At 34.5% G+C, this 26716-nt stretch overlaps 1 protein-coding gene across 2 annotated transcripts in view; it reads right to left on the reverse strand.

Annotated features, from left to right (window-relative positions):
• The window catches only part of LOC106672641, a 110378-nt gene that overhangs the window by 47112 nt on the left and 36550 nt on the right, over positions 1-26716 (reverse strand). The window contains exon 1 of one of the 2 annotated variants that reach the window (XM_024227228.1): positions 4123-4281. The exons of the other annotated variant lie outside the window; for it this stretch is intronic. Coding sequence (XP_024082996.1) covers positions 4123-4127 — 5 coding nt within the window. The 5' untranslated portion in view covers positions 4128-4281. Of the gene's footprint in view, positions 1-4122; positions 4282-26716 lie in introns of those variants that run through there. 2 annotated transcript variants of the gene reach the window in all.

A 26716-nucleotide genomic window follows, 5' to 3' on the forward strand; every position in this document is an offset into this window, starting at 1 on the left:
TTAACGGTTTGAAGTTTTCATTAACAGATAAAACTAATTTTTTAAACATCTATCTTATTGTAAAATAATTTTCGCTGGTGGAGCATATACTCTCTTATTTATTAATGATATCTATCTTGCTCTCACTTCTGCTCAATTTTTATTATTTGCTGACGATCTGAAAATCTATTCCAAAATTACCTCTCCTTCTGATTGCTTTCAACTACAAAATTCTACCAATAATGTGCTAACCTGGTGCTCTAATAACAAACTTGCTCTCTATGTCTCCAAATGCTACACAATTACATTCTCTCATAAGAAACAACCTTTTCTTGTTCACTACATTCTCCATGATTCTCTTTTAACGCGAGTGAGGTCGTAAAGGATCTTGGTGTACTTTTTGATCAAAAGTTCAAGTTTAAAGAACATATTTCTTCAATAAAAAATAGATCTGTGAAGATGCTAGGTTTCATCATCCGGAACACCTATGAATTTAAAAATCCTCTGTGCCTTGACCATTTTTATAAAGCTTTTACAACCCATACTAGAATACGCTACACCTGTTTGGAACCTATACTATCTTAATTATCAAAAAATTCTTCACTCTTTACAAAACAAATGAAAAAAAAACCATTCTTACAAACTCAACCTTCCTCCGAACTCTGCCTACCCTGGAATCCGCTCTGAATTTAAACTTTTTGAAATGGAACTAAGAAGAGATTACTTTGATATTGTTTTTGTATTTAAATTATTAAACAATCTCATTGATAGTCTTCTCTCTCTGCTACAGCTTAACGTTCCTTCGCATTCTCTCAAAACCCACGAACTATTTTATATTGAATTCCAAAACTCTAACTGCATACTCTCTTCTCCTCTACATCGAATGATGATCAGAGTAATAACATCTGCAACAGCATTGACTTTTTCAATAGTTCTGTGCAATCTGTGAAAAACCATATTCTACAACCCTACTCTAGTTGAATTTTCTTACCAGTTTATATTTTTTAAATATATATAACTAATATATAACTTTTATATTTCATACTGTTAAAAGTTTATTACAATTTATTTCATTTACTGATTCACCTAAATCTTGCACTCTAGTTTTATTATATATCTACAAAGAGCATTATTTTTATTAAATATGTACCTAAATATTATAGTTTCAATTGTCTTAAAGTTTTATTTGGTTTCCTTTGCTTTAATTTTGGTTAATAATTATGTCTCTCATTTTTGTTGTTGTTCAGTTTTTACTCTTTAATTGTGTTTTTATATTTATCATTTATATTTAGCATTTATAATGTTACCATGTATATATGTCGTTATTCTTTTCGTAGATATTATTTGTTTTTTTGCATATATTATTTTGTATATTGTTTTTATTTTTTGTTATTGTAAAATGTCTTTTTACAGTGGATTTCGAACCGTAAATAAATATATAAATAAAAACTAAAAATACCAATAAAACTATAATTGATATAATTTATTTTTAATGATCGACACTTGAACCCTACAGAGTATCTCGTCAGTTTATAAAAAATTCAAAGTATTAATTTTAAAAGAATGTTGAGGAATAAATAAGTGCTGGAATGAAACCTAACCTTTTTCTAAGGTTTTTTCAATTAATTAAGGTTTTTTAGTTGAGATACAAAAGTCAGTGTCACGAGCGGGATTCGAACCCACGACCTTCGGCTAGATACGCCGCAATTCTACCACTTGAGCTATCGTGACATCGATCCGTTCGGACACTAACTTCCCATCTCAACCCACATTTTTGAATTTTCCCTCCTTTTTGCCATTTTTCTAAGGGTTGTTACTCCCGATGTGCCGATCCTAGGATTTATACCTACACCGTCAAACTGCTCTAGTACTCTCCTTAAGTCAGATGGAAGGACTACCACACTCAGGACCAGATATTATTATCCTTACAGAAATCCCGTATAAATAACGGGAACATCGTGGAAATAGCACACAATAATGATTTCATGGTACTTTAAGATTTTTAAATTAGGTATTAACAAACCTAGTTAGGCCTATTGATTGAATGAATGTACGTGAATGTACTTTAAGTGAGGTTTTCTTGTCCAATTCAAGGAACATCACATTTCCCGTCTGATTTTCCACTTACGGTAATCGGATTTTTCCGGTCCTGTGATATGTATGTGGCCTATTACTTTCTTAAAAGAAAAAAAAGACTTATCCCGACATCAGTGGAGGTCAGTGGAGCAACGGCGGTATTCCGTAATGATACACCAGAAGAGCCCTTTCATTACAGTAATTCGGTAACTACCAAGCCCGGGACGCGCTGGATCGTCGTTCCTGCCGGGCAAAAAACTCAAAAAATCTGACAAACGAGAAAAAGGAGAGTTTTATAGTTCGCCGGGGATCGTTAATCAGCGTCGACGGCTTCCACATTAGGGTCGTCAGTGATGTCACTGCAAAACTTTCTCATCTTATCGTCCCACTTTTTCTATCGTGTCTGCACCATTGACCCGTCAGAAGTTAATTAGGCTCATTTGGGACCTGCTCGATTTTTTCCTCTTGAGTGTAAATGCACGCAAAAACAATGTGACCTACTTTCATAGAATGGAAAAAGTGGAAAACTGATAGGCGATAAGACCGGAACTCATACAGGTGGTTTCAGGGCTGAGTATGTACCTTCCAAAATTTTATATCATTTCTTTATAATTTTAAAGTTGAACATGGATCCCTAAATTAAATAAATGAACAGTAGCAATAAATTATTAGTAAATGGAAGTGAATTTATTCTTTATGTATTTAATAAATAAGATTTAATTGATTGAAATTATAGTATCAGAAATGGTTAATAAAATGATGAATTCAAAATTTGAAAATAGTTCTTAATTTTAAAATAATGAACATGATTGTCACAAAAGAAGTAACACATACAATAAGTATATTAGCGAAAAAACCTAATTATTTCATCATTTGTTTTATTTATTGTAAATATTTGAGTTTGAGCATAATTTTTCGTGATCAACAATTATGGACGAATTAACATAATAATTTCTCTATGTTTCAAACGAAATAAATCACATAATTAATAGCTTGGTCTATCTATTTTAGTTGTTTGGGTCTTTCAGACTTCCGACATAGTAAGTGGATGGCTTGGGATATAAGCAGGTTTAGGCAAGATAACAAAATACTGGCTTGAGACTAATCAAAGGTTTTTCTACCACTCGAAACAGTTCTTTCAGTGCACATTAGATCCAAGTAAAGGACCACAGTTGTGTTTACAGACTCATTACTAAAGATGGCGATAGGTAAATCACAAAAATAACCGAAAACGACCCAACAACAATTACATTGTATTTTTTCCAAAGTTTAATAAATAGTTTTCTGTACTTCAAACAGAAACAAATAGATTGGAATTTTGAACGTTTCCGATCATTTTGGTCTGTTCTGTGTTTCGGTCTTCCGCCAACGTCATTGGTTGGCTAGGGATATAAGCAGGTTGAGTACAACACCATTGCATTCATTATGATTGATGTAGTTAGTTTATTTAAGCTCTTTCTTTCCTTATAACTAATGAGTTAAAATACCCCAGTTTATGATTTTTTTCCGCATTGGGGTCAATAAGATAAGCATAACATTCATTGTGTTCGTTTTTTGAAGCTTGAAGAATGATTATCGGGCTGGATTCTATGAGTGTACGAAAATGCAAAATTAATCGGCATCTTGATATTTCTTTTTATTCCTGAAAACAAATTCCATAAATGCAAAGAGTTAAATCACAGATAAATGTGTTTTTTGGAATCGAGGTCAATGCCCTGGGCTTGAAACAGGTTCATTTTCTATAAAAATTTATTAACAATTAGGGGAAGGTAGTCGGTATGGAATCCGTGTTTAGTCCGATTCGTCAGTGCCTAATATACAGAAAAATTCTGACAGTCCTAATTTTTTTTAGCCAAATATATTTTATATTTTCTGGCTCCTTGTTCGCTGTTTGATGAATCTGATAAGCGAAAAACCGGACCTAGAAAGGAGTTGTCTGAGGAAGTGTTGGTCCGAAAGGGGCCCTGCCAGAGTAGGGCATAGCGGGCAGGAAATCTCACAGCGATGGGTGCAAACTGGACTGGAAAGGAAAAACGGTACGTGTCTCGTCCAAACGGCTTTGTTTACCTCATATTCCAGGGCGTAGCCGGTATTCTCACGTACGGAGATTCTCCAAATTCGTCCCACCTCACTTACGTAAATTTTCCCGTTGGTTTCAAGGTTGGAGTCGTAAACTTTTTATCTGCCAATGGGTCGGGTATTGGTTTCATAATTCGGAATTACGTGACCGGTTGACAACGGTGGGCCCTGGCTGGACCTGTGCCACCAACAGCCCACTCGCCTAACCTTGGCCTCCATTGGCAATGTTTTCAAGAGAACGATGATCCCTTTGTTTATAAATAAGCCGATCACGGAATAAAGTGATGATTTACCATTTGCACGAACAAAAAAAATTATATGCCAAACTAACTTAATATGTACTTTATGTATCTATATTCCACTTTGAAACCATGTATCTGATCGATCGGATTCATGACTACCACCGACATGATATTCTCAAATATTATTTTGCAAAAAATTCCACATTTAAGACTTTTCGGAGACAATTGCATCTAACTGTAAAATATCCAACGACACCATTCAGTAACCATCTTAAGGTAAGTGTTTCAAATAAGCCCATGCTAATTTTCTAGAAATTTTCCCTCTGAAATTTCTAAATGATCATCTTAAAACTTGGCGTACGTTTAGATTATCTTCATTTTTTATATATTTAAATATGCATGGTTTAATTTTTCTTATTTTTAGGTTTTTTTTTTTTTTTGAAGGCGGTTAGAGACATTTTTGTGGGTCATAATCACTAAATCACTTACAAATGGGCTTTTTAATACCAAAAATACCAGCACTCGAGGGTTCATATAACTTCATAGTTAAATAAAGAAAACAATGTTTTTCTAATATAAAAACCGTGTACTTGAAAATGACCCAGAAAACCGAAACGTCATACATTTGAAAATGCCTTTAAACACCATCAAAAAAAGACCATAAAATAAGAAAAATAAATCATCTTTAAAAATATAAAATAAAAAAGAAGGAAAACAAAACGAAGAAAAAATATTATTCTTCAAAAAATTTCCAGTTGCCTAGTACATTGACGAGATCAAGTGTAATAAATTTAAGTTCTTTTTTTAGCATAAAATCATTTTTTTATCCAACTGTTGATGCATTTTTAGGTAGGCCAGTTTTGCATCCTTTGTAGTTTCATTAAATAATCCAAATATCAAAAAGGCGAAAAATATGAATTTTATGTTTCCTTCAATTTGCTTTAAGTTACATAAGTTCACTCGAATATCATAATATACAGTGCACTGCTAGTCAATTTTTTTTTTAAATTGAAGGATATATTTTTTATTGCATAGTTCAATAGGGCTTTTCCTCTGAAAACAACGTATTTTTTTTAAATTCTCTGTTTTCTCCATCAGAAGGTATGGCCAAACTTAGAAAACGCCTTGGGCTTTTTCACTGCTGTCGAATTCAATTAATAATTGGATCCAAACTGTATTTTAATGTACTATTTCTTTCATAACATTATAAAGAAACTGTGATCCCTTGCAGAATAGACGCAAACAAGTCTTTGATTTGAGTATCCCATTCAAAGGGATTGATAAAAAATTCTGCGACCCGTTTTGGGTGTTGTTGACAAGGGGGTCAGACGACATTTTAATACTTGTTCATCCAATAAATTCCATATAAGATTCTAGGGGAGATATTACGAAATTGTAAATATTGATACAATACAATCTTTTAGGTATTAAATGCATGGAAATCCGGTCTCAATATAAAGTTATGAAAGCTGATAAATAAACAAACAAGTTCTTAGTCTGTGTAAATTTAAATGGAACAAGTCGGATTGTTAATATTTATCCTGCAATTCATAAGTTGGAGAATTTGTGCTCGTAATTTACTTACGAAGTATATAAATATTGTTAGCAATAAATTATGTGCTCTCAGAGGATCTGAGGCGAATTAGGGTTAATTATTTCCCGAGTAAGGGACAGGCCGTACATGGTTGACATGCGAACACCCTATTTGACAATAGTAAATTTCAGGAATCATAGAAAATTTGCTTGTGATCTTACGTCCATTTAATGACCGAATACGCATTCCACTCTAAATGTGAATTTTACTTGAGCACAGCAGCGAATTTAATTTTTTGAAAGAAATTGTCATATTATATCATACAGTAATTCAACTTTTATTGTCAATTGCTTCGTTTGTTTGAAAATAATCATTAGTGCATAGGACGAAGTATGAAATGATGTATTTAATAATGTGTCGTAGTGTGAGTTTTATTATGTATAAAATGACTATCCGTTGGGAGCTGAAATAACTGAAACTTCGATGGGCAAGATGGACAATGCTTAGATCTGACCCTGTACTTCCAACAACACCGAAGTAGGCGATTCTCACGGTTCGCCCTGAGAAGATCAATTCTAATTCTACTAAACAATGTTTTGAATTCTGACCTATGATATACTTTTAGAGGTGAAAATTGCCGTCGATGGTGTTGTGGTAGATCCCCCAAACCGTTATTCGTCCAGTTGCAACGACGATTTAAAAAAATACAATTACAGTGTTTATTAGCCTGGAGAACTATTTCTGTTTTAAGAGTATAGCTTTCAATTAATTATCCTTTTTATGTAAGGTCTTGGTTGAGATAAAAAAGTCAGTGTCACGAGCGGGATTCGAACCCACGACCTTCGGCTAAATACACTGCTGCTCCACCATTTGAGCTACCGTGACTTCGATCCTCTCGGACACCAACTTCCCATCTCAACCTACAACTCTTCGAATTTTCCCTCTTTTTGCCATTTTCAAATGTGTAATTCGGATTGTGTAAAGGATTCGATTCTTAGCGACTTGTGAAGAAGCCACGGGGCGCTGTTTAGTGAAGTGATACCTCGTTTACTTATTAAATGTTAATCCATTTACGTTTTTAGTGGTCAATTGACCAAGTTATTTCTTTCAATTATTTATTATTTTTATTTGAGGTCTTGGTCCGAGAAGTATTTAACCGAAGATCGTGGGTTCGATTCCCGCTCGTGAAACTTCTTTTTACCTCAACCAAGACCTTACATAAAAAGAATAATTAATTGAAAGAAGTAACTTGCTCAATTGACCACTAAAAACGTAAATGGATTCATATTTAATAAATATATATGTATATGAAAAACGTATATAAATAGAGTATAGCGTTGAGTACAGTTTTTCGTTTATATATAAATTAACTTGTTCAAATAATAAATAAATATGGAAATCGTGGATCATATCAAGCTATGGTAGTTAATGTGTATTTATTATTTATCCATTTATCTATCTACTATCTAAGTTTTTATTTATTTATTCACAATACCCATAATCTTTTTAGACAGATCAGGTTTATCTTTGCTGCTTTTTACACTGTTCTTTGAAAATTGAACGTTAGTACCTTTTTACAGTCCAAAACCTTCTATTTTCAATCTTCATGTAGGTCAACGGATTGCATATCATTGTACAAAACTGTTCAGCTTATTTGCTAGCTTTAATAAACGCCGATGCGATACGAGGCCGTTTGAAAATACATGGGAACAAGAGAATTCTCGACCTAGTGCAATATGGTTGATTAAAACAAGTAAAGTCAGGTTTTAAGGACTTGGAAAGATAAAAAATCATACAATCCTCGGAGGGTTCAGTTAACCAAATTCAATGAAAAAAGTTAGTAACATTCCATTCACTAGTTTTCGTGGTCCGCTTGATCAATTTATATGTTTCAATTAATTAAGGCTTTTAGTAGAGAAAAAGTCAATGTCACGAGCGGGAACACGACATTTGAAAAATGGCAAAAAGGAGGGAAAATTCAGAAAGGTGGGGTTGAGATGGGAAGTTAGTGCCCGAGTGGATACCATTTGTGGTAGAGCAGCGGCGTATCTAGCCGAAGGTCGTGGGTTCGAATCCCGCTCGTGACATTGACTTTTTATCTCAACTAAAAACCTTAATTAATTGAAAGTTAGTAACATGTTTGTTACCTTGTTAACTTTATAGGGTATATTAAGAAAAACGTGTTTTCAAGCACAAAGGTCACCAATGATTAATGTTTGATTTTAAACCTTAGTTCAATTAATTCTGTTGAAATAAATGACCGTTTATAACAATAATAATATTAAGACATTAGAATAAAAAATTTAGATCTGCTTGAATAATTCAAATTAATAAAACCGAACTGGAAAGTGGGTTCCTTGACCAATACACCTCGCAGGTTCGGTTTGAAGATTTTCTTTCTGTAGAAGTAAAAGTATTGCATTCTTGCTAGGATGTGGGCAGTGTCGAAAGACCGTTAGCCGATATCTACAAGACCTGGAGGATATGAAAAAGTGCGGTTTACTGGTCCCGCATGAACTGAGTCTCTAGAAATCCTGAGAGGGTATAAATTCGCTAAAATATTTCAAAAAGCTCATGTGATATGAGACTTTGCTAAAAGATTATTACGTGCGATGAAATTGAAATCCTGATACCGGCTGAAAAAGGACAAATCGTGATCAATTAGCTTTTTAAGTACCAAAGTTTGTTTTTGTTAGATGTACTTTGAATTCAATTGCGAAGTGAGCCAAGTTGGAAATAATGTACATGAAATTGTACGTTACACCTTTGGACAACAAAAGAGTTTCTGTTCGAGCAAGGTGATCGGCTGCGGACTTTCCGTCGGACCAAGGAAAAGTTAGATCTTTATGGGATCAAGCACCTGCCCCACCCACCATATAGGCTAGACCTTGAGCCGTAAGATTATACTCCGTTGCGATCCATGGCCCACTTGTTCAAGGGGAAAAATGAACAATTTTGCAGAAGTAGAAATTGCGGAAATTTTCACCTGCCATCCCAAGGGGAAGCAAATCTCCTGAACGATGGCTAATGGCAGTGGATCTGGCTATAGTTTGAATATTAATTTTTTTTATATTGAAGAAATAAAAATATTTTTAAGGTGAACGATGGCTAATGGCAATGGATCTGGCTATAGTTTGAATATTAATTTTTTTATATTGAAGAAATAAAAATATTTTTTCCTGGAAAACTGGTTATTTTTATGTTCATACGTGTGGAAAACATTGTAATTCAAAACTTGGTAATCAACCAGTTGGTTTGGAAATTCACGTCTTATCTATGAGGCCCTGACGATTTTCATGTTTTCAACCTTTTAATTAAAGAAAATTCGACTAGTCAGAAAAATGCTAACAATCAGATTGGACATTGGACATGTTCTTTGTTCTCGGCTTTCACCGGTCTTTCTTAACATATATTTACAAGGACAAGACAACAAAAAAAGAAAAAGATGACTTTCTAGTCATGAAAGCAAGTATTTCTCTCAGTGTCTAGCCTTCGTCGATGCTAATTTTATGTGGCAACACCCCGCTAATTGGGCAATTCTATAAACTCGGTTGTCTTTCCGTTCAAGAGACGACAATAAATGGGCATTGTGGGAAAAAGAATAGCCGAGGAGAAAAAAAATCGTTGGTATTCATTTTCTCTATAATTTGCGGTCTGCTGTCTTAAGTAAATCAGGTTATCAGATCCTAACAGTCGGAAGTTAGCATTGCGGTCATACTTTATTGTATGTGGCATTATACGCCGTTATCATGCGCTTAAAGTTATCTGTCACGATTTTTTTTTCATGAAGTATAAAAAATGGGCCATTTTTATACTGTATATGGAAAAGAAGACTATACAGACGTGCTTTTATTTGCTTTGCAGAATTGGCACCGATTTAAGGCAGACGGTACTCGAAAGTGACGTTATCGTCAGCATCAAAAGAGCAAAGCCATGTTTGCTTTTTCAACTCTTAAAATGGTAAGCAACATTTCATGACCCTCATACAGATACAAACACATCTTTCTTTTATCCAGAGATTTCGTACCGCTCCAGAATTAAAATGTTTACACGGAAAAAGAACGAAAGGAATTATATTTTAACTTTGATTTTTTGCCGTGTCCATGCTTGCAATTTTATTGCTAATTCAGCAATTTCACACATCACTTTCATGCAATCACACCTCGAGTTTTGCATTTTGCCTAAGCGGTTTCGAATCTTTATCAGGTTTACGTGATGCTGCAGCTACTTCCACATTAATACATAGAAGAAAGTGAGATAGATGAAAACACGACATTGAAAGCAGGTTCAAAGGCCAACGAGCGAAAGCTGATCGCCTATTTTCTTGCGGCGCGACTCCACGACAACAATTTTCTTTTTTTTTAAATAACTGCATACTAACAGTCGAGTTGCATAATTCAATAATTGAATGTTTAAGCCGTCGGTGAAAATTCTCGACTAATTGACATCAATGACATAACTTATTGCAGTTCACTTCCTCAACACTTGGGAATCATCCTGCCAACTAAATGGGAAAAAAGTATATATAACATTTATGCTCATAATAAGAATGAAAGGACTCAAAAGTGTGTCTCACGCAAAAAAAGCTTGTAATCTTAAAAATAAATTCAAACACAAAAACCGGACACTCGTATTTTGATGTTTATTTTAAACTATATATTTGCATTTTTATCATTATTTTAAAGTAATAATAAGATCGGAAATTCGTGAGTTTTAATTTTTAAAAATATTTATTTAAGACGGTTTTAAAGAAAATGTACCAAATCACTGAAAAATTGTCGATCGAGATGCATTGAAAGTAGGGCGTCGCAAGTACCGAGAGCACTGACGATAATGGCCCTCGGAGGACTTTGACTTGTTTAACATGGGTCATCGACATCCGATTAAGATTAGGCCATGCGAGGTTGAGACTTTGTGGCCAAAGCTCACTTATCTGTCAAGAATGTAGAGAAAGGTAGCTGGATATTTCCCACCTAATTGAAGGGTGAAACTCCTTGGCTCTATATAGAGAGCATGTAGGAATGCCACCCGATTTGAGAATAGCGCTTGAGCACGGCAGCGAGTATCTGGACCCTCTTGATTTGAAGAGAAACAGGGTTGTTTTATTGCATGTAACACTTGTAGTTTTGTGTCTCTAGCGCGTGTTGAGAGTGAATGTATTTATTTGCGCGAATGTGAAGTAAACAGAATCGATGGCGGAATACCCATCGACTCTTAATTAGGTTAGTTATATAATAGATTTAAAGAGTGATGGAGGAATATCGAGTACTTCACCACCCTAATTGTGCTAATGGCATTTAAATAGGAAAGAATGTATTTAAGAATGAGTGAGAGTGTGAATAGGCAAATATATGTAATTCAAAATATGCAGCTTCACCCCAATTTAATATAATTATTTCAGCTGACATCACTTGTGATTTATGTCAATAATTAAAATTCCATTCCATTTTGGTTTATTGAATTTATTTTTTATTATAATGTTTCTAGTTGTTCGACAATTTTACTTTACATTTTTTAACCTAATAACCAAAGAAAAAAAAAGAGAAGTGAAATTCAATAAATAAACGAATTATTTAAATTTAAAATAATAGAAATGAATAAGTCACATAATAAACGTTAAAACGCAATGGTTTTTGTATTTAAAATTCATTCTTTCAAATGTTCATCCAAATGTTCAAAGTTCAAATATCTATCACTGTTTCCAGTAATAAACATCAATTTATTTTAAAAAAAATGTAATAAAATCACCCCCAGCTGTTCAGAGATTGTAATAAAATCACGAAGAAGATCTATAGTAAACATCACGGTATTTCAAAGTAAATAATTGGATAAAAGATGGCCATGACTAATGACCAATGAACATCTGGTCATGCTTGGCAGAGCTTGTACGACGTTGCTTTAAAAGCCCCCTACTTTCAAGCTCGAAAACCTCCCATCACGACTCATTTAATGAAGTATGTCCCAAAGATCATGTTATATCTGGGCTCGCCTCGTTGCTACAGCACAGTGACACATATCTACTACATGCCATCATCTTTGTTCGTCAGACTATCAAAACGTCAAGGATGTGATGTAACATCATTCCGGATTTTTCGACAAGCTCGAAACAATATGTTATTTTACTGAATGCCAATTAGATTTTTTGTTATCAAATGTTTGTATTTTTATAAGTAAAACGAATAGAATTAAGTATGCTTAAAGAATTTTTTTGCTATAAAAGATCGAGAAATGGACGTAATTGCATGTTAAATTAAAATAAATACACTGGTATTGCATGAAATATTAGAAAATAACACATCTGAAAAATCCTCGGAAAAAGACAATCATCACAAGGCACACACATTTTTTCACCCTTTTTAAATCAAAATACTCTAAATCTCACAAATGTATGATCAAATATGTACCAAATTTTTTGAATGCCGAATGTAATACAAAGTTTAGATTTTCGTGTGTGAAATGTTGTAGGCCGATTATTTTTTTCCCCGTAAATCCTAATGTTGTAGAAAAAGCGAAAGTTGCCCTTTTATCTACTGACTTTCCTATTTTTTGGGGGATGAATGTGTACAAACCGTGGATTATAAGAAAAAGATGTTTTCAGCCCAAGAGAGGTCGCAGCTAGAACGAAACCTGCATGGAGAGATTTGTGGTGCTTTGGGACGCTTTTTATTGACGACATCCCCCTCAAAATGGGATGGAAATATATATTTACCTATGGTATAGTCCAGGCTGATGATGTGCCGTCAGCCCGAAACATCCAAGTAATAGACAAAATAAATAAAATATTTCAACCACGGATAACTTGGGATTTTTCAACCTTTTGGAAAAAAATAAATATAAATATACTGATATTGAATTAACGCATTCGCATCGTTAGAGTTTTTAATTTTTCCATTGAGAAGGATTTCCTCTTTCTCCTTTTGGGTTGTTTTTGATAGTAATGTACTTCAGTTACCCAAGATTTTGTTTTTATGTGGTTATATTTTATGCTATAAAATGGATTTGGGCCCGAGCTATTCCTGGGCTCCTTTTTAGCAAGTATATTTGCTGCCTTGTTGTCTGTAATATCCTCATGCCCTAAGGCATTAGGCCATTTGAAAATCCCAGTTTTTTTAGGGTATTTAAACAGTACCAGAGACGCTTTTACGTGAAAACCTTTAGAGCCGCTTGGCTGTCTGAAAGAATTATTATTGCTGTACCTTTGAGATGTTTATTATTTATTTCATGGTTTGCAGTTCAGTTTGAAAAATGGTTGTGGTGGGGCCGAGGTCCGTGAGGTGTTCAAAGTTAGACTCCTTTATGCTTGACCTACAGGTTTCTCTTCTTTTGCATTAGTTTTCGAATTAGGTATCTTTTCAATAATTATTTTGAATGGTTTTTTGAAGTTTATTATTTTCTCTAATAAGTCAGTGATGTTTTTAGCCATGTCGAAGATTTGGGTATGATGAGCATTTGTTAGATGCTTTCTTTCACTGTCGGTTGAATTCACTGATCCTCTATACTTGTACCAATATGAACTTACGGACTTTACGAGACAGCAATGAACTCTAACCTCCATCAGAACCAGGACTTCCGATCCAATGCGTACTGTGATATGCTATTTTCTATGTAAGGATTCACATCATCCCCATGACCAAACGTTTGCCAAATTTCTGAAAAATTAAATTCCGTTCCGGATTATCTTCCAACCCATTAAGATTTATTGATTTAGTTATTTAGAGCCTGTATAACAGGGATGATTATCAAGATTACTGGTACAGTAGCTGTCTAACGACTGCACTTCTGATCGACCGATCTCCTTTTAACATATTTCTTTGTGAGAAAAAATTAGAGAGAGAAAAGTAATGTATCGTTGTGCTCTGGGAATACATGAATACACAAATCAGAGAATATTTATAATTTATTTGAAATTCATTTACTGATATACAGTTGTTGGAATGAGTTCTATTGTACCCAATGTAATAAAATCTTATTTTGTCATGTGAAGTGGTCACGTTCGTCATTTGTGGGATATCACATGCGCCGAAATGAGGGCATGACCGGTGGTATAAACGAGTACAGTTCATATTCAGCAGAACGATCCCATTTCTTTGTAAACGGCGATAACAATCGGCCGTCCGTATAATATCATACTTATACAGGGAAACGACCCGGAGGATTGGGGAAAGGATCGCCATTGCCGTGTCCGATCCGACAATGCCCAGGAAGGTGTAGCGCACAAGGCGGCCGAGGGATAACTCTCACGTTCTTTTGTTCGTGGACATCAGGGGAAATGGGTCGCCGCCTTTCCACGCCCAAACCAAAACATAATCGGCAAAAAGAGAAATGCCGGAATGTATTTTTGGTGAAAGTCCGCTGATGTGTTGAACAGTGATATAATATTGAAAAAAAAGAAGAGAAAAATTGACAGCCTTATGGACATTACAGAGGAAGAAGATGACTCAGGAAACCGCCCCTTTCAGACTTTCTTTCGGTTCTCCATTTTTGTCGAGTGTCTCTCGAACATTCGCTTAACTGATTTTTGTAAAAGCGTGATTTCAATCTGAAAGAAATTGTGATTGACGGACAAAGCTCAGGTAATTCATTTTCCATACCGTCATTTTAAGTTTCACAGTTCGAACGATGAAAGGCACTCGAAAAGTTTCTTCCCCTCCAATTAAACAATTAAATCTTTATATGACGTCTCAAAAGCGGGATTATTGAGTGCGTGATTCAGAGGTTTAACTGTTTCTATAGCAACCGATACTTCCTCCAGACTATTTGCATCGTCTACTGATACAGAAAAGCTAATTTTTATTTATTATTTATTTATGCTCATGGCCATGCCCTCATTTCAGCTCATGTGATATCCCACAAATGATGAACGTGACCACTTCACATGAAAAAATAATATTTTATTACATTGGGTACAATAGAACTCATTCCAGCAACTGTATATCAGTAAATGAAATTCAAATAAATTATAAATATGAATAAATTCTCAGAGCACAAAGATGTATTATTTTTCTCTCTCTAATTTTTTCTCACAAGCAAATATGTTAAAAGGAGATCGGTCGGTCAGAAGTACGGTCGTTAGACAGCTACTGTATCAGTAGACATGATAGTCATCCCTGTTATACAGGCTCTAAATAACTAAACATTAATGGGTTGTAGGAAGTCGGAATTTAATTTTTCAGGAATTTCGCAAAGACTTTGGCCATGGGGATGATGTGAATCCTTACATAGAAAATAGCATATCACAGTATTGGATCGGAAGTACTGGATCTGATGGATGTTAGAGCTTAATACTGTCGCGTAAAGTCCGTAAGTTCATATTCGTACAAGTATAGAGGATCAGTGAAAGGAAGAATCTAACAAGTGCTCATCATACCCAAATCATCGGCATGGCTGAGAACATCTCTGACTTATTAGACAAAATAATAAACTTCATAAAACCATTCACAATAATTATTGAAAAGAGACCTAATTCGAAAAATATTGCAAAACAAAAGAAACCTGGAGGTCAAGCATAAAGGGGTCTAACTTTGAACACCTCACGGACCTCGGCCCCACCACAACCATTTTTCAAACTGAACTGCAAACCATGAAATAAATAATAAACATCTCAAAGGTACAGCAATAATAATTCTTTCAGACGGCCAAGCGGCTCTAAAGGTTTTCACGTAAAAGCGTCTCTGGTACTGTTTAAATACCCTAAAAAAACTGGGATTTTCAAATGGCCTAATGCCTTAGGGCATGAGGATATTACAGACAACAAGGCAGCAAATATACTTGCATTCACAATAATTATTGAAAAGAGACCTAATTCGAAAAATATTGCAAAACAAAAGAAACCTGGAGGTCAAGCATAAAGGGGTCTAACTTTGAACACCTCACGGACCTCGGCCCCACCGTCAATGTACATATATATATATATATATATATATATATTTAATATATGGGTATACCAACCCTCATATATAAATTTAATTCATTTATTTAAAAAAGTCCTAAGCCAATCGATCGTGATCACAATACAGGACATGGCTGTTCGAATTGGCCCACCACAGTCATGTTGAACAAGAGAAATGTAAAATTACTTTTAATGGAAGTATAAAAGTTATTCTTCAAAGGAAACAAGAATCAAGGAGAATGTCGTTACTGAGACAGGCCCCTATGGATGACATATGACCTATCAATTGTAAGATCACGTAGATCTTTTCATTAACATTTTAGTACTATCCAGGAAGGAAATTTAAATTAATATTTCCAGGCTGAAAATTACACTATGGTTTTTAAAAACCATCGAAATTTTGGATGATCAGGTGAGGTAATTGGAAATATCACTGCTCTTATTTTTTCGAGTGCTTAAATCTTCAGGGAATGTTTACTTACTAACCTATGGAAGAGATTGAGAGGATTCCCGCGTTTGCCGATGAGCTAATGATCATGTTTGGAGGTGACACTTCCTAAAAAGTTGGTAACTAATTGAAAATCTTATGTTTTCTTTATTCGGTGGCCTAAGAAACATAAAGTAAGTGTTCCAACTTTTGTTATTAGTTATATACGATGTGAGAAAATGTGTGAATGGTTTTCTTTTCCGTTTCTGTGGGTGTGCCAATTAATGTTACCAATTACTCCTTATATTTTGTACCCTAGGCAATAGGAAACAAATAATTTAGGTTTATTTTCTACTTATTTGCGAGCCTAAAAACATAAAATTTTCTTTAATATGTGTACGTATTTTTCATAAATTTAGCTTAATCAAATTTTGTTGAAGTTGTGAAATATGCCGGAGTCAATCGGAATTTTGGGTTATTTGTTGAAAGAAAACAACACTTGATAGTTTTTACGCTAAATGCATATTCCAGGCCTAACAGGCCTCCTCTTCAGAATATTTGGGATTCAAAATTGACTCCTTGTATGTCTAAACAACCACGATAAAAATTAAAAAAATTCCATGCTAACGAGTTTTCCTTTGTTTCGCTGGGTTCACACATTTTTGTATCAATAGATTTTTGTTTCCCGGATGCCCCGAAACTACCAAACTAACTTCATCCGTTTCTGTCAAAATTTTTACCTATACCAACCGTCAACACCCTACCACAAATATATGGGTAAATGGGAAAACTGAGGCGAATCAGGCTATCAGTCTCTTAAATATTAGGTGCTACGTCGATCGAATTTGCTCCATACGATTCCAATAACTATAATACTTAATTTTTATTGGTTAATTGGACAATTTCAGAAAGAGCAATGAGGAGTCTGGAACTTTTTTATTTTTTTATGAGTTCTCTACCTTCCCTTCACCCTCTCCGGCGTGAGCAAATATGGTCCTGATGTTTCAATCCTCATTCAGAAACTGTTCAAGAGTTAACCAATAAAAGTGAAATAACTGTGTTGCTCATAACAAGTGAAGTGAGGTTGGCCATAATGTAGATATCACTACTTTGATAGGTTGACTTCTTATATTTTTTTGGGAGGAAGCTTAGAACTTTTATCTTTTCTTTTGAGTTGTCTCAGGTTATGGACTAAAAAAAGAACGGACTTGGCCTCAGTGTAGATATCATTACATTGATAACCTAACTTTTTTGGAATGGGTCTGGAACTTGGCTCTTTTTTCACGGCGAGGATTTTATTGGGTTGAGTACTTTACAGCTAATGTTCAAAGTTCGAAGTGTATGTAAGTAAATAGTTATGATGTAGATAAAAACTATTTCCTTTATTTTTATACAATTGAAGTAACTATTATAAAAATAAGATACTCGAAATGAAGGATCATCATCACACGATTAAGAATAGGCCATGGAGGTTGATACATGGACACTTGCTTTTGGAATAAAGCCGGCGTATATGTGTGGCTTACAGAAAAAGGTTGCTCGATGTGTTCCACCTAATTGAAGGGTGAAATTCCTTGGCTTCATAGAGCGTGAAGGATTGCGATATGAGAATCGTGCTTGAGCACGGCAGCGAGTTTCTTGAAAGAATTGTACATAGTACTGATAGTTTTGTGTACCTAGCGTGTGTTGAGTCTGAACGTATTTATAGGCGTGCATGTGCAGTGTAAGAAATCGGCGGTATATTGAGTACCCATCGACCCTCAATAAGGTTAGCTATATATTAGGTGTAAAGGATGATGGAGGAATATTGAGCAATTCACCACCCTGAGTGATAATAAATTATGCATTTAAGAGTGAGTAAGAGTGCGAATGGATGTAGAAACTGATTGCGTTGGGGCTGAAATGACCTAGCTGTTGACAGGTTGACGGGGCCCAACCATGGGGTTGGACAGATAAGTCCGAGGTTTAGACCTCCAACCCCAGACTGCCAATGCCCGAGTTGGATGATTATCGACGCCTGCCAATTAAATTATAAAAGCTGGAATTGACGGCGCTCTGCGAGAAGTGATAAGCTCAACTCTGTACATCTGTAGATTTGAGCTTAAATAAAACCAAATCCAAGGTTGATACAAGAACAGTTTTTACTGTTTCCTTCAACAGACATTTAGAGAATTTTTATATCCTTGTCTTCAAGCACAGGATATGGATTGGCGTGTTTTGTAGTTTCGAAAAAAAAACGCTTTTGTATTGTTTCTATGAGATCTATCAGAATGAAAGTTTCAATTTAAAGCTCGCGCAATCGGTTATCAAGTCGAGCGAATTGGCTTTGAAGGGATTGAAATCCCATAGCATATTGTTTACAGGAGCATGTGAGATCCTGACGTAACAAGTCCCCCCATAGTGGCATCCAATTGCACAATTCTCAACACCCAGCTCCTTGGGGAGAAGAGTCATGTCAGCAAAACAGGTTGACTGTGCTTTTTGAAGCACTTGCACTTGAAAAGAAGGAAGAACAGCCGAGTCATCGTTACACATCTGTTTTCTTTAAACACTGCGGCGAACATCTTGTTTTGTTTAAAAATAGTTCCAATTTACCTCTCAGTAAGATGCGAATGTTAAAAAACTTCCTGATTATTTGAAGTTGAAGGATTTTCTTCGTCTTGGTTGGACAGTTTCTTCATCCGTCAACATGATGGCCATCATCATTATTTGGCCATCTCAGAACCAAGGTGTTTTCACCATTTATTTGTTTAAACACAGTTTATCTGATTAAAGTTGTATGTAAAAATTAGGAATAAGGTGAATTTGAAAGAAAGGAAAACACCCAGTTCCTTCATCCCCCTTCATCAGGACTTTGAAACTATATAAGAGCACTAATATGCTATGAAACTATATCTAACTAATAGTTACACAATTTACCGTAATTTTAATTGGATATTTTACTGCTATTCGACTATTACAATATTAAAAATTATGGCTTCAACCGTATTGTATTTTTCAGTTTAGCTTAATAGAGATGTGCATTACAATTTTAACCTTTATCTGGTTTTCCTATATCACGTAAAGTCAGGGCATCTACCCATTTATCTTAAATTTCAAAAAATAATAACCATATATATATATATATATATATATATATATATATGTATAGGGTGTTTTTAGATAAATTTCTCTTGAACCAATGACGCTATCAGAAAAACAAAAAATACGTGTTAAATATTTTTTAGTATAGTTTCAAATTTTTACCTTTCTTTGGAGAAAAATTATACAGGGTACCTCAGGCCCTGTTCAACTTCAAAATTTCAAATACGATCCTATATATCCTGACACATCTATTTTGTTTGCTATTTATTAATCACAGTTCATGTTCAAACTGCCTGCCTTGCGTAAAGAAGGAAAGATTCGCTCTTTTTAACCACTCTTCACCGGTGCTCTGAGTGATAGAGTCAGAGGAGATGGATTGACAAGTATTTTCTATCCTTTGCCACAGTTCTTCAACTGAGGTTAATAGGTTATGATTGGCGTAGACACTGCATCTTAAAATGGCAGCAAAATGGCCCTCATCTAACAGGGTTGGTAAAATCTCGCTCAAAAAATTGAGTAACTGAGCACCATTTAAATTATTAGAAGGAGAAATAAGGCCCAATTTATTCATTGCCGAGAAGTACACACCAAACGTTGATACTGTGTACAGCCTAATGATGACAAGAGAACGAAATTCTCGAATTTACCTCTGCCTACGTTCGAAAATTCCAGCTGTTTAGTATGCAACACACCACTATCAATAAAGCAGTCGTACATATCAACTTGCTGTTGATCGGAAAAATGAACTCTCCGGTTCATTTTGAACGGAATACTGAATGTAACGAACTATTGTAAAATTTGTTTACTTCCAGGAATTAAGATTTGCTTTCATAATGCAAGTTTGACAAACAATGACAGAATATAAACAATAAAGGCAATTAATGTTTACTTTAGTGATGAAACAATTTATTGGAATTAACAACCAAAAGAAATGCGTTTTTTCTCATTTTTGCCATAACTTTGTCATTTTTTGATTTATAACCGTTATTGCACCATTGTTTTCAGCTATCGTTTAAAAGAAGTGTCAGGAGGGTCGTATTTGAAATTTTGAAGTTGAACTGGGCCTGAGGTACCCTGCATAATTTTCTCCAAAAAAGATAAAAATGTGAATCTAGACAAAAAATATTAAACAAGTATTTTTTTTAATAGCGTCATTGGCTCAAGAGATTATTCAGCCCGTCATCTAAAAAGGACATGTTATTATATAGAATATTATACAGTATTATTGTACAGTATATTAATATTCAAACATTTAATCTAAATGAAAAATTATCATACGTATTAATAATTGACTCCAGTTTAAGTCAAAATTTAAACATGTGCTTTACTAAATTAGCAGGTTTTTTTGAATTTTCTCTATATGCATAAAATGAATATTATTGAGTTGTTTCTCCCAATCATCCTGACCTGCTTAACATTGATGGTTTTGTCTGTCAGACGTTATGACTTTTCGCCATCAGTAGTGTATTAAAATATCTCACAATGTGTGGTGATTAGTGACCGTTAATCGATAATTATTCAGAAATCGTGAGATGCGGTCTGGTGTGATGTAGGTTTCAGAAAAACATTTTCTTTATCTTGCCAACGTTTCGATCTTTATTGAGATCATCTTCAGGGCTCAAAGTGTTTGTCTTCTGTGTAATTGTGCCATTCTTGCGTGCGGGCACTCTCAACACGACACGCAAGAATGGCACAATTACACAGAAGACAAACACTTTGAGTCCTGAAGATGATCTCAATAAAGATCGAAACGTTGGCAAGATAAAGAAAATGTTTTTCTGAAACCTACATCCCACCAGACCGCATCTCACGATTTCTGAATAAATATCTCACAATTTTCATTAATGCTTAAACATCAATCGATTATCTATAACCTACAGATCTTAAACCTAGATAGTAAAAGGTGACGGAAAGCATACCTAAAGCTTGATAAACGAGTGGAGGATAGGTAATACGCTTGTGAATGCAAGGGATCGACTGAGAAGTATAGAAGCAAATCAAAGCTTTAAAACCCCCTCGTTAATCCAAATCTCAAATTTATAAATACTTAAGTTCATTTTATAACAACGGTCATCTTTCTTCGAAAAGCCGTCTGCCGTGTTTATTCATAAATGAACCACCTCTCTGAATTAAAGATGACTCTTGGCACCGTTTGTCTTTCTTACGCCAACGTTTATTTTCACGGGGTGAATGGATCCGTCAGCGATCTGTGAGATCGCATGATGAGCGATAAGTGAGCCATCGCCATAATGAGGAAGCAATGAGGGAGCATAACGATGCTGACGAGGCTGATTGGGGACTTAATAGATTGGGAAAATTTAATGAAAAGTTTCCTTTAATTTAATTAAATGATGCGTGTTGTAATTATTAAACATAACAACCTTTTTTTTTCAGTTGAGAACCTCCTGGTAGTCACCTCTTGCGTGAAGATTTACCCACCTGAAACGAACAAGAGTTATGTTAGTAAATTAAAACATTAAAAGATCAAAGGCTGGTTAAACCGCAGACCGTAAAGTCAATAGGATCTTTTATTTCCTTCCAATGTGTTGGTGTGTTCACAGCTGCTCGTGTTACGCACAAGCTACGGAAGGTTTTGACGTAATAACATTTTTTTCCACAGCTCCGCTTCCTGTAGAACTAATATTAGCTTTAATCTGATCGGAATTGTAGTAAAGATACGGACAGTAAACAAAATCAAAATTAATAAGAAAGAAAGCGAGATTACCGTCCTGACCCAAATCTTCATCGTATTCTTCCAATAACAACTGACTTTACGGCCCTACCCGCACTAGTGACTCGACAGTCCGATAATACCACCACTCCATCCTAGGGTTATCACGATTAAAAAAACATTCTACCGAGTACAGTTTTCAAAGAGGCTAAGTAATAAATGACCTATTAATTTTTGATTAATCAACTTTTATACTTCTTTGTTCGCATGCTGCCTCCATGGGTTTATCCTCATAAATTTATCTCATATGTTTCGCTTTTCCTTCTTTTTTTTGCAATTACAGTTATTCACTAACTCCTCATTCTTTCTTTTGCTTTCTCTCGCTATCACATCTTTCCCACATTTTTCTTTCCACTCTCTCTCTCTCTCTCTCTCTCACTCTCTCTCGCTCTGCCTGACTTACATCTCTCTCTCTGTGTCGGACTTACAACTCTCTCAGTCACTATCTTTCACACGTTCTCTATCTTTTTATCTTTCTCTCACTCTGTTTTTCTTCTCATCCTTTCCCGCTCACTCTTTGGCTTTCATCTCTACATCTCCATATCTTACATGTCTACTTCTCTCTCTCTCTCTCTCTCTCTCTCTCTCTCTCTCTCTCTCGCTCTTTCTTTCTCTCTCTGCTTGACTTACATCTCTCTCTGTCGGACTTACAACTCTCTCAGTCAATATCTTTCACATATTCTCTGTTTCTTTATCTTTCTCTCACTCTGTTTCTCTTCTCATCCTTTCCCGCTCACTCTTTGGCTTTCATCTCCCAATCTCTATATCTTACATGTCTACCTTTCTCTCTCTCTCTCCATCCCTCTCTCTCTCTCTCTCTCTCTGCTTGACTTACATCTCTCTCTCTCTCTCTATCGGACTTTCAACTCTTTCAGTCACTATCTTTCACATATTCTCTGTTTCTTTATCTTTCTCTCACTCTGTTTCTCTTCTCATCCTTTCCCGCTCACTCTTTGGCTTTCATCTCTCAATCTCTATATCTTACATGTCTACCTTTCTCTCTCTCTCCATCCCTCTCTCTCCCTCTCTCTCTCTCTCTCTCTCTCTCTCTCTCTCTCTCTCTCTCTCTCTCTCTCTCTCTGCTTGACTTACATCTCTCTCTCTCTCTATCGGACTTTCAACTCTTTCAGTCACTATCTTTCACATATTCTCTGTTTCTTTTTCTTTCTCTCACTCTGTTTTTCTTCTCATCCTTTTCCGCTCTCTCTTTGGCTTTCATCTCTCAATCTCTGTATCTTACATGTTTTGCTCTCGCTCTCTTTCTCTTAGAGAGAGAGAGAGAGAGCGAGAGAGAGAGAGAGAGAGAGAGAGAACGAAAGAGAGAGAGAGAGAGAGAGAGAGAACAGATAATAACTACATAAATGTGTAACTGCAAACAGGAAAGCTAAAATGCAAGAACGTCAATTTCATCAATAATTTATTCGCAAAAAATGCGGTCATGTTAAGCATATTTTTAAAACCGATGGCCAGGTTCGATACCGTCAGTTGCTCCCCTCTTACCAAATAGGAAAAGCGAATCTGAAATATCCTGAATTCTCCCAATAAGTGAACAATATAGACGATTATCTTTAGAAAGTAATTGTATAAAAATTTAGATTCAAAAAGGCAGAGAAAATCCCTTAGTCGACCTTCCAAGGAAATGAAGTGTACGTGCTATCAAATGGAAAACCTGCCCGCGGGCACGCTCGATGAACTTTCTTCCTCAGATATTCTGGAGAGTAATGTATGGAATATACTTTCTGAAAATATTATCTAAGGTTAATAGGACGACTAGAATATGCTATATATCTTTAATCGAAAAATGAATAATTTTATTGTTATATAAACAGTATAAATGAATTTTCCACAAGAAAGACAGCTAGTTTATTTATTCGTCTAGATAATAGAACATAATTGACTGTAATGAATTTTGATGAATTCTATTTGTACGTGGCTTATTCTTAGAGTGACGAAGAAATATCTTTTCACTTAGACCTTGGTATCAATCTTTTCACAAAATAAAGATGTATTTTTCTTCTTGATGAGGTGCCACTCAGACACTATTTTTGTCATGATTTTATCATTTTCAATGATCATGTGAACAAATTACAATGAATAGAATATATATATATATATATACTTTATCATAGAAATATTACAATTATTTAAAAATATTAAAATTCTTGAAGTTGTGGATCTTAAAATGGTTGGTCATGAACAGAACGATAATGCAGATAAGGACATAATGATAGCTTAAGTTGTTGGTAATTTAATTTATTACGTGATATGAGTTCAAATAAATATAGTGAGCCCCGCCTGGATTCAGTGTTGTTTGAATTCCACAAAAAACCACCATTTTCAATATTTAGATTATTCTAATATTTTTAAAATGCCTACTTATCTTCTGACAATTCGTAGGTTTGTCACTTTTTCAAATTCGATGAAAGATTTCAATTTTCTTAAAGAAAATGTTGAGAGTAAGTAAATAAATTCACTCCTTTTTTAAATTGTTTAAATAAGTAAAATTGATTATTTTAAATTATTACTGTATTAATTCTTGAAATTGTGAACAATTTTGAAACGAAAGTTAATAAAGTAATTTGTTATCAGATTGAGCCAAATTCTGAGAATTTTTATAAATAGCTATTTTACGATAAAAACTGATTATTTTGAAGTTCAGTAATCGTCATTTCTATCTGTTTTAACAATTGTGATTCATAGCCAGACGACTGTATGTTAGAGATGGTTAAATACACAATAAAGAAAAAAAAAAGATTTGATCAACGATTCAACCGCAATTTGTTTTATACACTTGCACAGTTGCACTAACTAATCCGATTTGTTTTTTTTTGTTAATCAGATTTTGTTTGATTGGTAATTTAATTTATTACGTGATATGAGTTCAAAAAATATATGAGGCCCGCGTGGTTAAGTAATGTTTGAATTCCACAAAAAAACACTATTTTCAATATTTGGAAAATATATAATATTTAGAAAATGTCTACTTTTCTTCTGACGATTCGTACGTTTGTCACTTTTTCAAATTCGATGAAAGATTTTAATTTTCATAAAGAAAATGTTGAGAGTAAGTAAATAAATTCACTCCTTTTTTAAATTTTTTAAATAAGTAAAATTGATTATTTTAAATCATTACTGTATTAATTCTTGCAATTGTGAACTATTTTGAAACTTTGAAAGTTAATACGTAATTTGATATCAGATTAGCCAAATTCTGAGAATTTTTATAAATAGCTATTTTACAATAAAAACTGATAATTTTGAAGTTCAGTAATGGTCATTTTTATCTGTTGTAGCAATTGTGATTCATACCCGGCGACTGTTTCGGTTAAATACACAATAAATAATAAAATGGTTTGATCAACGATCCAACCGCAATTTGTTTCATACACTTGCACTGACTAATCCGATTTTGTTTTTTTTTCGTTGTGCAATCCGCGATATTTGTGCAGAAAGAGAGAGTGAAGAGTATACGAGTTCTGCCACGAGTCACTGCCCTTTTAAAAGCTGATCCCAAGATAACTCGGCTCATTAATCATAATCATCAACCAGTTACGTATCTAATTCGCCCAACTATTAATCTGAGCGAATAATTTAAAAACAAAGTAAAAGACGGACAGATCGTCTCTTAGTTTTCAATGAAATTTGACTGACCAAAAGGATCTTAAGACTGTCAAGAACAGGTTTTCCTTGCTAAAATACAAGGCGAACATGAAAACCATGTGGCGATATTTCAGAAACAATTCGGTCGATAATTACACAAGTTTAATAACTAGTTACCAACTGAGACTATTTATTGGTCGACCGTCCATGATTAATTGGCCCTTTAACATTTGATTTTTTCAACGGTTAAAGCAGTCTCATTTCCAACATAAGTCAAATATTTGATGTCTGTAACAGTCGTCTATAATTTCCACAGATTATCCGATTATTGGTTTATATCACCAGAAAACCTTTATTGTTTTTAATTTTAGATGAATTTTGTTCATTGTTTTGTTGTTGAGTGTTGTTGTTGTGTTGGATGAAAAGTTTTTCTTTAATTAAGGATGATTTATGTATAAAAAATAAATTTTTTTTAAACATATATTAACATATATTGTAAATTAGTGTTTCCAATCTTAAATGGTCTAGTTCTTTAGTACTTGCCAAATTAAATATAATAAACCCCAGGTTGAACTAAATTATAACATTTTTCATTATTTTATTTAATTCCTCCATATGTTTTGTTACTCTCTTACAACAACTTCGTAATTTTTTGCCTATTAAGTTGAGTATATAAATTTATATTATAATGGGGATTCCGCCCCGAGGGATATCGAGCATTCTGTGATGAGTGAGTGACGTCTGGAAGATAAAAGTTATTTATTAGCGAGAATGGAGTGGGTTCAACCCCGCCCCGAGGAGTATCGAATACTCTTGGGGAGTGAATACGACCAGACTTATGTTTGTATGTATTAGTATGATTGTAATTTATTAGCGTGAAAGGAAGGGTTTGTTTAACCCCGCCCCGAGGAATATGGGGGAGTGAATGTGGCCAGATTTCTATATTGGTTAGGGGTGGTTAGGGATGGTTACCGGGTGGTGATGTATTGGGTTGTCCGGAAAATAATGCAGGATTTTGGTATTAAACAAAAAAAAAGAAACTAGTTACTTTAAAGCAATGTTCTTTAATCAAAAT

Source organism: Cimex lectularius, unplaced genomic scaffold (assembly GCF_000648675.2).
Source record: "Cimex lectularius strain Harlan isolate CLEC.00 unplaced genomic scaffold, Clec_2.1 scaffold152, whole genome shotgun sequence".
In the NCBI taxonomy this organism is placed as follows: domain Eukaryota; kingdom Metazoa; phylum Arthropoda; class Insecta; order Hemiptera; family Cimicidae; genus Cimex; species Cimex lectularius.